At 34.9% G+C, this 15,641-nt stretch overlaps 1 protein-coding gene across 2 annotated transcripts in view; it reads right to left on the reverse strand.

Moving 5' to 3' along the window:
- LOC123315854 (Down syndrome cell adhesion molecule-like protein Dscam2) overlaps positions 1–15,641 on the reverse strand; it is a 111,466-nt gene that overhangs the window by 29,512 nt on the left and 66,313 nt on the right. Inside the window, exons 3-8 of one of the 2 annotated variants that reach the window (XM_044901749.1) lie at positions 13,073–13,234; positions 4,151–4,297; positions 3,677–3,794; positions 3,448–3,551; positions 2,938–3,279; positions 437–581 (exon numbers count right to left, since the gene is read on the reverse strand). In XM_044901749.1, coding sequence (XP_044757684.1) covers positions 437–581; positions 2,938–3,279; positions 3,448–3,551; positions 3,677–3,794; positions 4,151–4,297; positions 13,073–13,234 — 1,018 coding nt within the window. Of the gene's footprint in view, positions 1–436; positions 582–2,937; positions 3,280–3,447; positions 3,552–3,676; positions 3,795–4,150; positions 4,298–13,072; positions 13,235–15,641 lie in introns of those variants that run through there. The other variant, XM_044901744.1, reaches the window with a different exon arrangement.

The raw sequence follows: 15,641 nt of genomic DNA on the forward strand, positions 1-15,641 counted from the left end.
TTTACTATATTCTAGCTTATATAATAAATTACTGTGGCCACAAATTTGATATGTGTTTACCTATATTTTTCGATTCTTTGCAATCCCTTTCTTGAAACAAATAATGCGCTGGATATCTTCTCAGCATTATGCGTCTGAAGAGATTGTTTAAAATATCGTTGTTATCGCAATATCTATGATTTTGAAGTACCTATTCTTTCTATTGTTGTAAAATTTTTCAGTTTCTTGTCCTACGTATTTGGTTGTTATTGCTATAAAAAATTAAATCCAAGTTTTCCCAATTTTTTTTCATATTTGGAATTTTGATGTTTCAAATTGTCTCTTTATCAATGAATATATGCGGATAGTCAACTTCCATTTTACGAAATGATAGTATATACGTAAACTGAGATAATAATTGCAGGAAAATGATATGAATAAATAATTCAGCTCTTACCGTCCGTGGCTTGGTAGTTGGAAACCATCCAAACTCCATGAAATTTCAGGTGTTGGATTTCCAGATGCACTACATTTCAGGGAAACTGCCGGGCCTGGTTGTAAAGTTTGTTCGATGAATGAGTAAATGAGCATGGGTGGAGCATCTGAAATCATAAATCATTATAATATATCGTAATTAGAGAGGAGAAGATTTCTTTCATTATACAGATTATACGTGGAAACATGAATTTCTGATTAATTACTTATGAAAAAATATGCTGAAGGAAAATTGCAAAACTTTCAAGTTATTTATCATCTCGAAAATTGAGTTGCCTCAAGTATTGATTTGAATATTTTGGTACAGCTTGTACAAAGTTTTTTTAATTACGAACTTCTAATTTTCACAACAGTACCTATGGTTCGATGCTTTTTATTCACTTTCAAACACTATTCTTCTTTCAATGAATCTTTAGTGATATATTTGTTCTTACTATTATGTGACAATAATCTCGTTATTATAATTGATATTTTCATCATTTTGGTTTATCTCTTAGAAAGCTTTCAATATTCTGGATGGACTAGTTGCAAAATGGTGAATGAAAATAATTAGGTATGGTTATTGAATAGTCTCTTGGAATGGATCAATAACATCTGTTCGCATGACTTTCACAAAAATTATGGCTGCTTAAACCGTTTCGTTCAATAATGATGAAATTCTCAAACCACATCATTTTTCGTATAAATTCTATGAAATATTGAGAAAATCCTAAGAAGCAAGGCAAATGAATTTTTAATAAGGAAAATATGGAAACATTAAGATAAAAATCATAAGGTGAATTGCTTCAATACTTTGTAGAACCAATGTACAATTTTCAGGAAAAATAGAAAAACTTAAAAGCGTTTGGTAGTGTTTGGCATGCCGGACACATCCATAAACTACATCCACTAATTTTAGCCCAGGTTAACTAATCAACCAATTCCTAACTGAAAGAAAAGTTCAAGTAAAAACTGACAAATCATCCCCATTCACTCCACAGCAGGGCCTCCCACTAGGATCTCCCAAATACTTTACAATCTATTTTGTTATGACATAACTATACAATAACGGACATTCAACAGAATACCAAATGAACAAGCAAGCATATATGTCACAATTTGCCGACGATACAGCACTTATCACCCATGACAACACAACATCACAATGTAAAACTGAGAAAACTGAGTTGAGAAACTGCAAAAACTTAAAAACGTTACAGTGGCATGGATGCGACGTTGGAGAATAAAGCCAAATACATTACGAACAAGCCTAAAGCTTGTTCGTAAAGCGGTTCACAACGGCTGTGAACTGTACTGAGCAAGCGCAAATGGATTTTCGCTACCCTAAAATGGAATTACGCTTCCTCTGTACAGTTCACAACCGTGGCAAACCACTCAACCACTCAACCACTCAACCACTCAAACCTATAAAAATCGAAGCTTGTCATATTTAATCACAAAATAAAGATAAACTCTCCACATATCAAAATAGATGACAACACAACACACGCTACAAATATCTGCAAGTACTCAAGTACTTGGGATTACATATTGACAATAAGCTCAGCTTCAAAGCCCACATAAAATCTCAAAAAACTACAGCGATCACGAGAGCCGGACACTTTAGATCGTTCACATACAAAAACTTGGGTATTACTGTGAAGGTTGCCAGCTCAATTTACAAGATGATATGCAGGCCTCTGCTAGAGTATGGAAACACAATATTCTTGAACTCTTCAAAATCAACTCTGAACATTCTAGAAGTAGCAGAAAGAACAAGCTTGAGGAAAATCACTAAAATTAGACACTCCAACAACCCGTGTCACAATCCTCCTAACCCGTTATTATACGAGTCAACTGAGGTAGAACCAATATTGAGAAGAATACAAAGACTAGGACAGAAATTTATTAGTAAGCAGATTAACAAGAACATAATGGAACCACTGATACATCGCTATGAAGCAGAGAGTAGACCAAAGGCCAAAAAAACACCACTTCCACTTTTTGAGCACCTGTTATCTTCAGTATAGATACCTTATTTATTTTTTTTTACAGAATATTCATGATACACATATATGTACTTAACTGGCAAGAAGACTTCGGTCGATAGCCATTTGATGGAATCAATTATGTTAATTTCTCTCTGTAGAAAAACTAAATTTCGAGCATTGGCTTTTCTTTCCGATTTGTCTGTTCACTGTGCAAAAAACGGAATTTTTACCTCGACTAAGCAGTATGAAGAATTTGTGAATATCAAGAAGAAAGTAATATACAGGTGGGCAAAATTCGATGGCATTGAATGGCAGCTCTGTAACGTAAGATCTGGGGAAAAATAGATGGCAGGTTTTCGACGTAGGTACCTATACTATATAAATAAGTATTCATTTTTTAATAAAATCCCATTCTGTTTGAAAAAAAAAACGCGAAAGGTTTTTAAAACGTACAGTCGGAAACATGCACTATTTTATATAATTTGAAACTCACCCCCAAGCTGTAGTTCCCCTGCCGCTTGAGCAGTATCTCCTTCAGCTCGTCTTATAATGCATTGATACATTCCTCGATCCTCCCTACCTACATTGTTAATCATAAGTGTCTCACTGGATCCTCTTCCGGTACTGGGGAGCTGCCTGCCATCCTTATACCAGGTAACTAGATGTGGTCCTCCGCTTTGAGTTGATATCACGCATCTGAATTCTGCACTGCCTCCCATGTGAACACTGAGGAGTGCTGGTGTTATTTCCACGTGCAAAGGTGTAGAAACTATAAGCCTCAGTTCTGCACTTGCTTCTCCTCCAGCGTTTGAAGCAGAACATCGATAAACACCACCTCGAAAACAAACAAAATGAGGATTTTACAAGGTGGGAATAAACAATAGATCCCTACATTTTTGAATAAATCACTCCAAGAACTTCTAGTCAACAAAAAATGTACCATCAAAGTGAAATATATTTTCTTTTCCCGTGCTGACAAATATAAAAAAGTCTCCTCACTTACCATCCTCCATCGTCACAGCTTCAATGGCTAGCACAGGTCCCAATTGACGCATTCTTGGTCCAGGAATTACGAGGTTGGTCTCAGTACCAGAGTGTGAGTACCAGCTGTGAAGCAATAATCCTATTTTACAGTCTTATACATAGTTTAACTATCATACGTGAAAAATGGTCCTGAAGTGAAGAAGTAATCTTTCATTCATGTTCTGACCAATAAAATCCCTATATCTTACCGATATTCTGGAGATGGACATCCTTGAGCGATACATATTAAAGCAGCTCCTTCGTCCTGCGATACTGTTATTGAGTCAGAATTCTCAGCTATCACTGGAGGAACGATTCCTCGATGTTCTGAAATGAGTGAATCATTGATTAAGATACATGCTGGATATCATTATTATTTTCAGAATTGTGATCATAGATTGCCATAGAATGAACCTGAAATAGAATGTTATGCATCTACTAAAAGCATAACTTATGGCCATATGCGCCGTTTCATTAAACTCCTTAAACGTCTTTCCATAGAGATTCTATGCTTAAACGTCGTTTAAGAGCTTAAACTACGTTTAATCAAACGGTGCATACAGACATTAAAATACATAATTTTCACTGAAACGAGCTTTACTTCTATGAACTGCATTAGGTACATAGTTTTTCTGTTGCTCAACACATACACCACTGAAAAATAGGAATTATTCACTTCTCACCCGTTAGCCTTATATTTGCGGGACCACTAACTATCACTTGACGGCTAAGTCGATGCATTGTTCTACATCTATACGATGGAAATTGATCGCTGAACTCCAAATTGTGGATGAGAAGTTCTCCAGTTGGCAACTGATGAAATTTCCCATCTATAAAATATGCAGACTTCATTCAGCTGATGAGAAAAGCCCTAACAGATTTCGATGAAAAATAGCTCTAGGGATTTCGGTGGATGATTAATCAGATTTCTAGTTTCTACTCATTCATCATACTCGTCACATCAAAACAACAACAACAATTTGAATGGAGAGAATTTCACGTTGTATTCGTATGCTTTACATTATAAATGAATTTGAGATTTTATTTACTGAAAAGCATCAGTCAGAACACATCAGTATCTACAATTTTCTGGCGCAAAGGAGATAGTTTTTCTGCTATAATATTGACAATTGCGAAAAATATTTATATGGGTTTAATTACATTAATGGGAATATTAGTAGCAAACATGATCGCTAGCTTTTAGAATATTGGATAATATTGACTAGGGGATGATTGTAAGGAATCTTTCATCAAGCTCAGAATACTCACTTTTCCCTCTCTTTTTGTATACGAGTGTCTTAGGTTTCCGATTAAATCCAAAATGATCCACTTGAAGATAGTCTTTACATAACTTTCGATCCAGATATCCCATTTTGATAGGAATTTAACTATAGTGTAGTGTCTTTCAAAACCTGTAGTGCGAACATTTTTGAATATAGTGGACGTATTTTCATTTTATATAAGACGCACTATAGTTTCCATGGAAAAACTATCAAACTTTTTTCCCCTTGTAATGAAGAAAATTTTGATGCAAACTCGAATCAGAATCCAGAATTTTTTGTCATTTATCTATAACATTTTTTCATCAAGATGATAGTGAAGAACATAAAACATTGCTTTAATAAAAGTTGAAAATTTTCCTCTAACGTTAAAGGGCAGCTAGTTAGGATCATCTTTGTGATCCTCTTGAATAAAAAATATTTTTCGAAAGGCTCAAATATCTCTTGAGCATGCTATTTGAAAAAAATGTTATCTCCTTTCGTTACAACAAAAATTTGTAAATATTTCAGATACCATCCCAGATAATAATGAAATTTTTTGGGTGATGTTATTGATGAAGGCAGACGCAAGATCTAAATCTAGACAGCACTCATGCATGAAATACATAGTTTCACTATGATTCAACTTTAGCTGTATTGAAATTTTTGATATATCAACAATTGCCGTAAAACAAACTGATAAATTCTCGAGTCTGTCTCATAATCCGGAAATATGGTATGAATTTAATATGAATCAATTAGAACATTCCAGTTGATGCATTATCCAAAAACAAATAGTTGGTTAATTAATTACTTTAGTCGTCATCCTTTGATGTGATATCAATGGTGCTGAAAAGTCTCGTCTGTCACTTCATATCACTCAATGTGAAAAACCACGCAAATTTGTTTCTCCTCGCCGAATAGTGGAAATAAAATGAAAAGGAAGGAAACGCGTTTGAAGTATTTACTTCAGTTTATTCACGATTCTCGTTGGAAAATTCCGCATGACATATATGTTACATGAGTAGAAGTGAAATTTCAGCTCAACTTTGTTAGAGTTGTGGCTGTAAACGTCAGACACGATTCCGAAAATTCAGTAAATGGAATTCCAACCAATATATTTTTCCTGCTTGTTAATGGTTGTGTTTCACATGAGTTTCCAAATTGGCGTTGAATGTTAATTGGAACAGCTATCGAATAAAAGTGATGATGGACTGTTTGTGAAAATATCCAGTTCAACAGCTTCATTTAACTTTGAAGAGGAAGTATGCATCTTTTTCTCATAATGAATCGTTTGGGAACCTACTGTTCTAGATTTTTCAACATACAAGACCTTGGAAGTACCAAATCAGGACAGTAAACATCTTTGTTAGATGAAGAGACATTTAGGCCCGGCGCAAATAGAAACGCAGGTTGGTGAGGTGACGCAGGGTGACGCAGCTTTTTCCTGCGATGCACGTACTATCTGACAAGTCACTGTCACGCTTTATTTGCGCAGTATTGGTCTTTTCTATGTTTTACAAAAACTCACTCTGCGTCACCTCACTAACCTGCGTTTCTATTTGCGCCGGGCCTTAGGACCTGAGTTGATATGAAGTTTTCTTCGTATTTTGACTTGTACAATCACCTTCTGAAATATGTCTGTTAACAATTTATGACAATCTGTGATCAAGTTGAATACACAGGGTCACCCCACAAAGTCGTGGGGAGCATAAGTGTCCTATGTTTCGAATCGAACATCCTGTATTTTATCCATTTTTTTATAGTCGACACAATTTGAAACATTTCTTGTTAACCATATGTTAAACATGTTTTTTATATGTTTCTAAACATATAAATTTCAAGAAACAATTCAATAACAAAAACGTATAATAAGTCATGGCAAAGTGGGTCCATTTTTCAATAAGAGTCGAAAAACATAATTTTTTGTCTGGCAAAAATCTACATTCCAAGTTTACTAAAGGAAACATGCCGCCATCGAAAGAGAGTAGCGATACACCTTCGGTATAGTTTTTATTATAGCTCGTCGGTACCGCATAACTCAACCAACGAGGACGACCAATGAAGCAGAGGGCATCATATTGAAATCCAATACTTGAATCGAAATACTAGAGAAATTGGTGTCCAAACACCCAAGCTTTCTATTCATGGTGAATCAAAGATTGGATGCCTGAGTACATTCCATTCTCCGATCGCTCTATAATTTTTTTTCTTCTTCATATGTATTTATTAGTTCCGTTTTCACAACTTCGGAAAACGGATAACTGATTTCAAATCTAATTTATTTCACTAAGGCCCGGTACTTTCAACTTCGAATAAATTTTATTCACTGTCAATAAGTATCTGTCGAATAATTTCCTATCTGAAGGATACCTTATTTCGGTGCTTTCAGATGAAATTATTTGACGAATAACAATTCTGTGAAAACACGGTATACTACATTTCACTGATTAATGTAAAATAAGAGGCCGCATTGTAGAAATTGTCATAATTCCAACTATACTTCATTCACTTTCATTTTAGCAGTCGGTTGGCCATGGAAATTTGACACATTTCACTCTGTATAGTACGAAAATGTGAGGTTATGAAGCTTGTCAAAACATTTTTGGGTTTTAAATCAACGCTATGTTGCCCGTTCTACGTAAAAGTTTCTGTTATTACGTATAATATTTTATCACAATGTCGAATCTCTTCGGAAAATATGTGACGAACATAATTGAAGTTTATACAAACTGATCGAAGTCATACCAAATCCTGTTATTTGCATGGAAAATACAAGAGATCAGTATAATATCATAATATGCACTGGCTTGAGGAGAGTTGATGTTCGTTATCTTCTTTGGCTTACATCATTTGTAGATTTCAAAAATATTAACTCGTAGATGAAATGCATATGATGCAGTGGTTGGGAATGGGTATCTCCCGAATGAATCAACAGATAATTACAAGAATGTTAAATTCTTTAACAAAAATCATCTTGCATCAATATAAGTAAAAGGAATTGAAGGAAGTTTCAAGTTAAGATGAACTTCACCTTTGAACAAAAATTTCACATGAATAAACAAGTAACAGGGTAACTTGAGCGTATTTGTGGCTATTCATCCTAATTCATTGATGTAATAATAATAATTATAGGTATTTATTAGTATCTTAAGACATTTACATTGTATAGGACAAGTCAAATGAAAAATCCATTTTAGGGAACTTATTCTACGATGACATTCATCTAAAATCCTATAGTAAACTTTTCGCATTAATTCACTCAAACATAAAATTCTCAAATGCCACCACTTTTTTGGGTTTCCCAATAGAAGGAAACTCTTTGTCATCCTCTTCATTCACAATCTTTCTGATTGTGGAAATATCCAGCTGAAATATATGTCGTTTAGATTCAGATGAAATATTATATAAATTCTCTTACATTGAATATGTTCGCTACCGTCTGACGTATTGTGGATTTTAGAATATCAGGGTATAAATATTTGATTGAGCGGACCTGAATTCTAAATAGCACTTCCTCAAACCCTGTCTCTTTTTTCAAACACTTTCGGCATTTTCGTAATAAAAATTGATATTAGTTGTGGCAACGGCGTTATGACATTAACGATATTTCATGAGTGCCAACCTTACTCCGTTCTAGTTACAAAAACTTATTTCATGGCCAACCGACTGCTAAAATAAATTTGAATGAAGTATAGAAAGCAAATATTCCGTGAAAATCACACAAAAAATAACCATACATCCAGAATCTTAAAAATTCAACCAATAATGACGTACCGCCATTCGATCTATGACAAATAAAATTTTATTAACGAGTTTCAATGACAGATTTATTCGATGAATAACACTATTTGAAAGTGAAAAGACTGCATTTTTACTTATTCTATGAATAAGGCTTATCTATCGAATAAATTTATTTATTCGCACGTGAAAGTACCGGGCCTAACACTTGTATAAAGATCTATTTTATCAGTTCAAATACCGTTTTCGTACATGTGGTGCATTTTTAGTGGTCCATCTTTTGTCCTGTAGCATTTTTCCAACATCTGAAGATCATAGGAATTATAACTTGAAAGACTTGTCGGCCGATGAGCATTTCGATATTGTATGGATTTTCAACGGCAAAAATGATTTTTCACTAAAATTAGTAGAAGATTGAAACCTATATAAAGATCTGCTCATACAGAAATATATCCGAGGAAGGATTTAGCAAGTTTTGTTATCATGAATGATTCATGGTTTGAGTTTTTCGTTGAGAAATCAACAAGTCTCCAGATCATAAAAAAAACTGAATTGTTTTCTGCCGCTCTCTCGCAAAAGGACAAAAAATTAATTCAATAAAAGAAGAGGCAAGAGGCTGTTTATTCTGAAAACATATTCAATACAAATCCACTTCTACTCTACGGGGAGTCAGTTTTTTATGAGGTTATTCCTAAGCTTTCGTATCATTCGCTGAAATAAATGGATATATAGATAAAAGCTTTATTTTCAATCACGTTCATACAGAATGGAAATGGGGTCAAAAATAATGCAAACATGATCCAGCAAGAATTCAGTTAAATTGAAAACGCCAACATGCACAGTGCTCTTAAGATGTGGAACCACGTTACGTCAACCTCTGCTGAAATATTTTCTCATACACATATTGGTTTGTGTTTTTCTGAAGAATATGAAAGATAGACTCCCAATAATTTTGCATTACTGAATTACTATATGAATTACTAAAAATAAGGAAACATGCCAGCGCAAACGATCAAAAAACACTGAGATGGTTATAATTATATACAGGTTGAATCTACGACTCCTACCAATATTTTAACAGTAGGTTCTTGAGGTCAAAATAAACACTTTTTTCCTTTACCATTTTTTCCGCATCAATTCAGTTTAAAAGATACAGGCTGTTGAAAAACCATAAAAAAATGGTATTTTTAGTTCTATATCACAAACGGTTTCATCGAATGAAATTAATTTGGGAATATATTTCTTCATTTATTTGATGAATCTTTTTGAAACACAAGATATCACCCACGTGTTCCATTTCGTACCATACAAATACCAATGACTTTTTGTGAACTAAAAGTATTCTTCATATTTTCTCGTATAATATGCGCTGTTTTCGAGTAAATTGATGTTTAAAAATTAAAAAGTACCAGTAAAATTTGAAAAATTGGGTACTTTGGCTGAAAAAAACTCTGTATTAGCTAGTTATGCTGAAGTTAACTTTGTTGTTCCAGGGGAGGCACAGCTCATTATGGAAACTTAAAATGGCTATATATTTTCATCAGGGCCGAATCGGAAAAAATAGTATTGGAAAAAAGTATTTTTTTTTACCTTAAAAATCTACTGTTGAAATATTTGTACGAGTCAAAGACTCACCTTGTATAGTGCATAAAGTGATACTATATCGATTCTTTCGAAACTGAAATGAGTTAGGTAGTTTGGAACGCACTGAAGTAGAAAATAGTTATTTTCCTAACAAATGCGGAAAGTGATACTTTTTCACACCAGATGCGGATATGACTTTATGCATGAGTTGGGAATTTTTTTTCACTCATTTCAGTTTCTGAAGTATCACTTTTCTGCTTTAGTGCGAGAAACTTCATTTTCCCCCAATAGCAAGGGAAAAATCGCTCAAAACCGTAGTCACTTTCCCTTATTAGTGCAGCAATCTTTCGACATTAGTGCCATACTAGGTACTAATTTCAAACATTATCAGATAATAAAAACATACTTCAGAGAATTAGATACTATTTCAATATTTTTATCTTTCGGAGTAGAAGAAATAGTTATAGAATTATAAGTATCAATATAATTAGATTGCTGATTATTAGTCATACGTATTCATGTATATATGTAATTTTGATGTGCACAAAATGAGTAAAAAGCTGAAAGTTTAGTATTTTGTGAAAAATGTTGGAAAAAGTCAATTTTAATTACGCAACTTTTCATGTGGGACTGATGACCTTGTTATGCATGCTCTAAGGAAGGGTGGAGGATAGTTGAGTTTCTTAAAATGGCAACCCCAACTTTTGTGCCAGAATTGGATGGAGCTTTCTTGCTGAGGATGGTTTGGTCGATTGATGAGGTTTTTTCATATTTTTTTTTAAAAGAAGCAATGAGATGGTTAAACACTTTTTTTGTATTTCTGCGGTAAACGACACACTTAGGCAGCGATTGATATTTTTTCGGAGTGTTATGGATAACACTTCGGAAATATCCTCCTGTACTGTAGGTATTGACCTCAAAATAGATGAATAAAATAAAAATTTTAATTCAATCTGTTTCACCATTTCCTCCTGCATAGGTTATACAAAAACTGTTGATAAAAAAATATCAATGACCAAATCATCCTCAGCGACAAAAGTCATTTCTGGAACAGAGAAATAGTGTTGCCAAACCGAACTGGAAACTATAGAAATGAGTTTGCTTTAAATGAAGGAATCATTCGAATGGAAAGTCAGTAGGTAAGGTAATTTATGTCATATATTATATATATTATATATATTATATATATTATATATATTATATATATTATATATATTATATATATTATATATATTCATATTATCCTGATTCTCCATATAGTTGGGGAGCCGACGTTGCTAAATCAGGATTTACTCGAGCGTCGTGGAGACCTAGTGGATTTTGAAGATCAGATGGTAGAAAGAAAAAAGGTTCTATGATGTCTGCACTTTCAGTGGTGGGGAAAGCGTCTGCAGGTTTTCAAAGATGTAAAAAAAAACTTAAGGTGAACATACTCGAGCGTGTCAGATTAACATACTGTATATGCCCTACGTCTCTCTGATAATGAATTCATGCTTATCTGACACTTTGCGCGGTGGGACTGGCCGTACAAAAGAGTTGAAAATGGTTAAAAAAATCCAGCGTGCCAGATTTTTGGAGGATATGTTAAATGGACCCACAGGAAGCTTCTCTTCAAGGGACTGACAATTTGGACGTGACGCAAGGTCACAGCGGTCCTTTGAAAAGGTAAGAAAAATCGTTACTTGTACATACTCGAGCGTGTCAGATTTTCATAAAGATTGTTGATCTCGGTGTTCTAGTCGTCATGACCCATTAATCTAACACTGAACAGGGGGGGCTTTCTTAATCTGACACTTCGAAAATGATAAAAATGCTTTTTTTCGAATATTTCCCTACCTGTACCTCTTATCGTTTTCGTATTCAATATGACAGTTGTAGATAATGAAATTCTACACAACTTTTGTCTGAAGCAATTTTACATACTCTTAACCGTTCTCGAGTTGGAGGGCGATAAGGCGAGGAGCTTAGCCACACGTACGAAAGGGCAAGGTCAATGTAGAATCCCAGTCTAATTTACATTCATCCAGTTGTCAAAATGACAAGCTATTTCTATGACGACAATTTCGAAATTAGTCACGAAAATTTTAGTGTTGTCTCTGACTGAACCTTAGAATGTACTATTTTCCAACGAGTGAATTTTAGCTTCAGCATGTATCGCTAAACACCTCGCATTAACCCTTAATAACCTGAGTTATGATCACTATTCTAATTGAATAAATATTCTTTATAGAGTGTACAAGACAAAAACAACTCAATTTCTGTTTGAAAATTGTATGGTTTTTGTTTGAGAAAAATGTTGTTACATATATGTAACGCTAATAGCTACAGTTACTGCGAAATAAAATAGATTTGCCAGTGAAATTTGCGTTACATATGTGTAACACTAGGTTATTATGGGTTAATCGTCATATATCTCAAAAACGTTTGAACCTAGAAAAAATTGCTTACGACAAAATTTGTAGAAAATGTTATGCTCTACAACTTTTATAATGAATGCGAAAAAGATTTGAATCCCAGGGGAGGAGATAATTGAAAAAAACTGATTTTAGTGACCTTTATGGCCAATTTTTATTGTTTCGGCTTGGTGAAACTGTCACATTATATTTTTTGCGTTATTCTAGAATCATTATCTTCAAAATAAGAAAAATGCCACCGTGCTCGAGAATGTACACGTGACGTTTTTTTTTTGCAACTTTGGCGCCCTCCCACACATTCTCGACACGTTTAAATTGTCAGATCAATAGAATATATAGTTTTCAACATGTAATTAACCACATATATCTTAAGCTGACACGCTCGAGTAAATCCCGAATTTTCCTTTTCGGCTCCCCAACTAATAGGTACCGAAGTAACCCGCAGAAACTCTGTGGCTTGTTCGGAGTTCGGAGAATCAGTTGTGTTCTGTGTATGCTTTGTTACTATATCTTTACGCCACCTTAGGCACAACAATGTTGGGTTCAAATTAACAATGCTGTGCCTCAGGTGGTTTCAAGTGAAAAGAAAAATCAGAAAGGCACTCACCTCCTTGTAATGACGGATAAATGAAAAGGGAAGGTTCCTGTACCCAAGATATGATGCGAACTAAATCCTTAACAAATGCTGGAATAACGCATTTTAGAAGAGCCGTACATCCCCTTGCTGCACCTCTAACTTCCACATCCACTTTGTATGCCTGTGTCACGACTGAAAAGAGAAAACACCAATGAAGAGAGTAATATATTTTTCGCGGAAAGCAAGCATCCGAATTGATGAAAATATATGTCTGCCACAAGTCACAAGTTCATTATGAACTATATTCCTCACGAGTGGAAGTTTGTAATCCATCCATTAGGGTAGATGACAGTTCACGCCGCGTTCCTAAGTTATTACAGTCGATTCTTCTTCAACGCCCGTTAATAAGAATTAGGGCACTAAGAACATGGAGACAGCAATGTATTGAATGATGCTTCTTTAACAGGTGCCAAGAGTGCCCAGTGAAAAAGACCACCCTCTGAGCATAATGAGAACAGATCCAACCTTCAGTTGTAAATTTGGAAGTGGCAAACCAGGCAGATTCAATGAATTTAAAATAATTTGTCGATTCTTTCTCGCACGTTGCTTCTTCGAGTTTACTTTCTTAATGGTTTTCTGATCTAGTCATCTATTGTTCTGTAGCATTTCCAATTTTACTCTAGGCATGCAGCCTAAAGCCACTATTCGGTGGATATATCATCTTGATATTGAAGTGGTATCTAATTATCATTGCAAAGCATTGTTTGAATTGTGCGTTTTATAATTACTATAACTGACAAAGAAACTGCAAGAAGCTGTTTGAATTTCATTTCTTTTTGGTAAAACATACACAGTATAGCAAGGAGTAAATGGTTAAAATTTGGAAAAAAAATCTTGAAGGTTTTTTCATAAAAACATTTTTTGTTACTTTAATATTGTAGTCGTTTTTTGCGAATTTTTTAAATTTTACAACAAACCAGCTGTTTGAGGAGATCCAAAGTCGAAGTTTAGTTGTTGTTAAAATGCCTAGAGTACGTTTACGCACGTACGTATGAACAGAAATCCAACTACTATTATAAGATGTTGTCAAGCGTGGTTTGATAATGCCCAAAATCGAAGAAGAGTAGGCACCAGACGTCGAAGGGGCACAAATGAAGTTCAAGATCGGCGTCTAAGACTTAAGGCCATTAGAGACCGATTTGCTACAACAAGGCCATCCTGTAACTGTCCTAACAATTTACCGCAGTATAAGGACTTTTGGACTGCAGCATTATCGACCCCATCTTGTGTTACCTCTTACGGTTGAGGAAAGACGACAACGATTACAGTGGTACAGAGAACGACATCATTGGAATATGGAATGGCATCAGGTCTCTCATCTCGAGTCTCTTGGGTGCACATGATGGCCGAAGAAGGGTAAGACGACGTCGAGGAGAAAGACGTGAAACTCATTTTGATGTTGAGCGTCATGTACACCGGACAGAAGGTGTTATGTTATGGGGTGCTATTGCACATGGAAGTAGGCCACCTTTAGTCTTTATCCGAGGTAACATGACAGCGCTGCGTTACCTTCAAGAAATAGTGGAGCCATATGTTCTCCCTTACCTTAACCAGCTCGAGAATCCAATATTTCAGCAAGATAATGCTCGACTTCATGTTGCCAGAGTTACTTTAAACTTTTTTGAAGCGACCCATATGAATCTTTTGCCATGGCCACCTAGATCCCGCGATCTTTCGCCCATAGAGCATGTTTGGGATATCATGGGTAGAAGGTTTGGAAATTTACCCCAGCCCCCACGGACTTTGGCGGCTCTGAGACATGAGGTAAAGATGGCTTGGAATAGTATTCCTTAAGAAGAAATAGACCATCTTCTTGCATATCAATGCCAAGACGTGTTGAGGGGTGTATAGATAACCGCGTTGGAAAAACACATTATTAACAAATTTAATAAAAAAATTGTGAACCCTTCATTTTTGTCTCCAAATAATAATCATTTACTCCTTGATATACTATCTAAGTTTTACCAAAAAAAATTTGAAATTTAGCTCCTTCTGGGTGTTGCAGTTTCTCTGTCAGGTAGTACATATTCTCTGCAATTCCCCTGAATTGCGACGTGTCAGAACAATATCGTGCGTTTTCATATTTTAAGCAATTATCAAAATTGCAACTTCCTCTATTGTAGGGGCGTTGAATTGACGTTCATTTGATCGAAAGGTCGTTTATTTGCAACTTTCAAATTGTGATCGTCATTTGGCATGCGTTTCATAGCAGCCTTGAACATTCGAACCAATGCATGATGTTCATGACGCAGTTGGATCAATATTTGCTTCTGAAACACTCCGTTTATAATCATAAATAACAATAATTAACATTAAAAATACACCTGTATAGATGTGTAACTCTTTGCTTATAAATTATAAATATTGTTTGAAGTATCCTCTCATACCTATATATTACAAACCGCTCTTTCAAGTTCGTAATAGTTCCGGAGACATTAAAGTTGGCTTTAGTTAAAATGTCCGGAAACGGCTGGAAATTATAGACCAACAGGTCGGCTGCCAAGTTCCTCAAAAGTCTTTGAACTTTTGATGTGTACTA

This window comes from Coccinella septempunctata, chromosome 1 (assembly GCF_907165205.1).
Source record: "Coccinella septempunctata chromosome 1, icCocSept1.1, whole genome shotgun sequence".
In the NCBI taxonomy this organism is placed as follows: Eukaryota; Metazoa; Arthropoda; class Insecta; order Coleoptera; family Coccinellidae; genus Coccinella; species Coccinella septempunctata.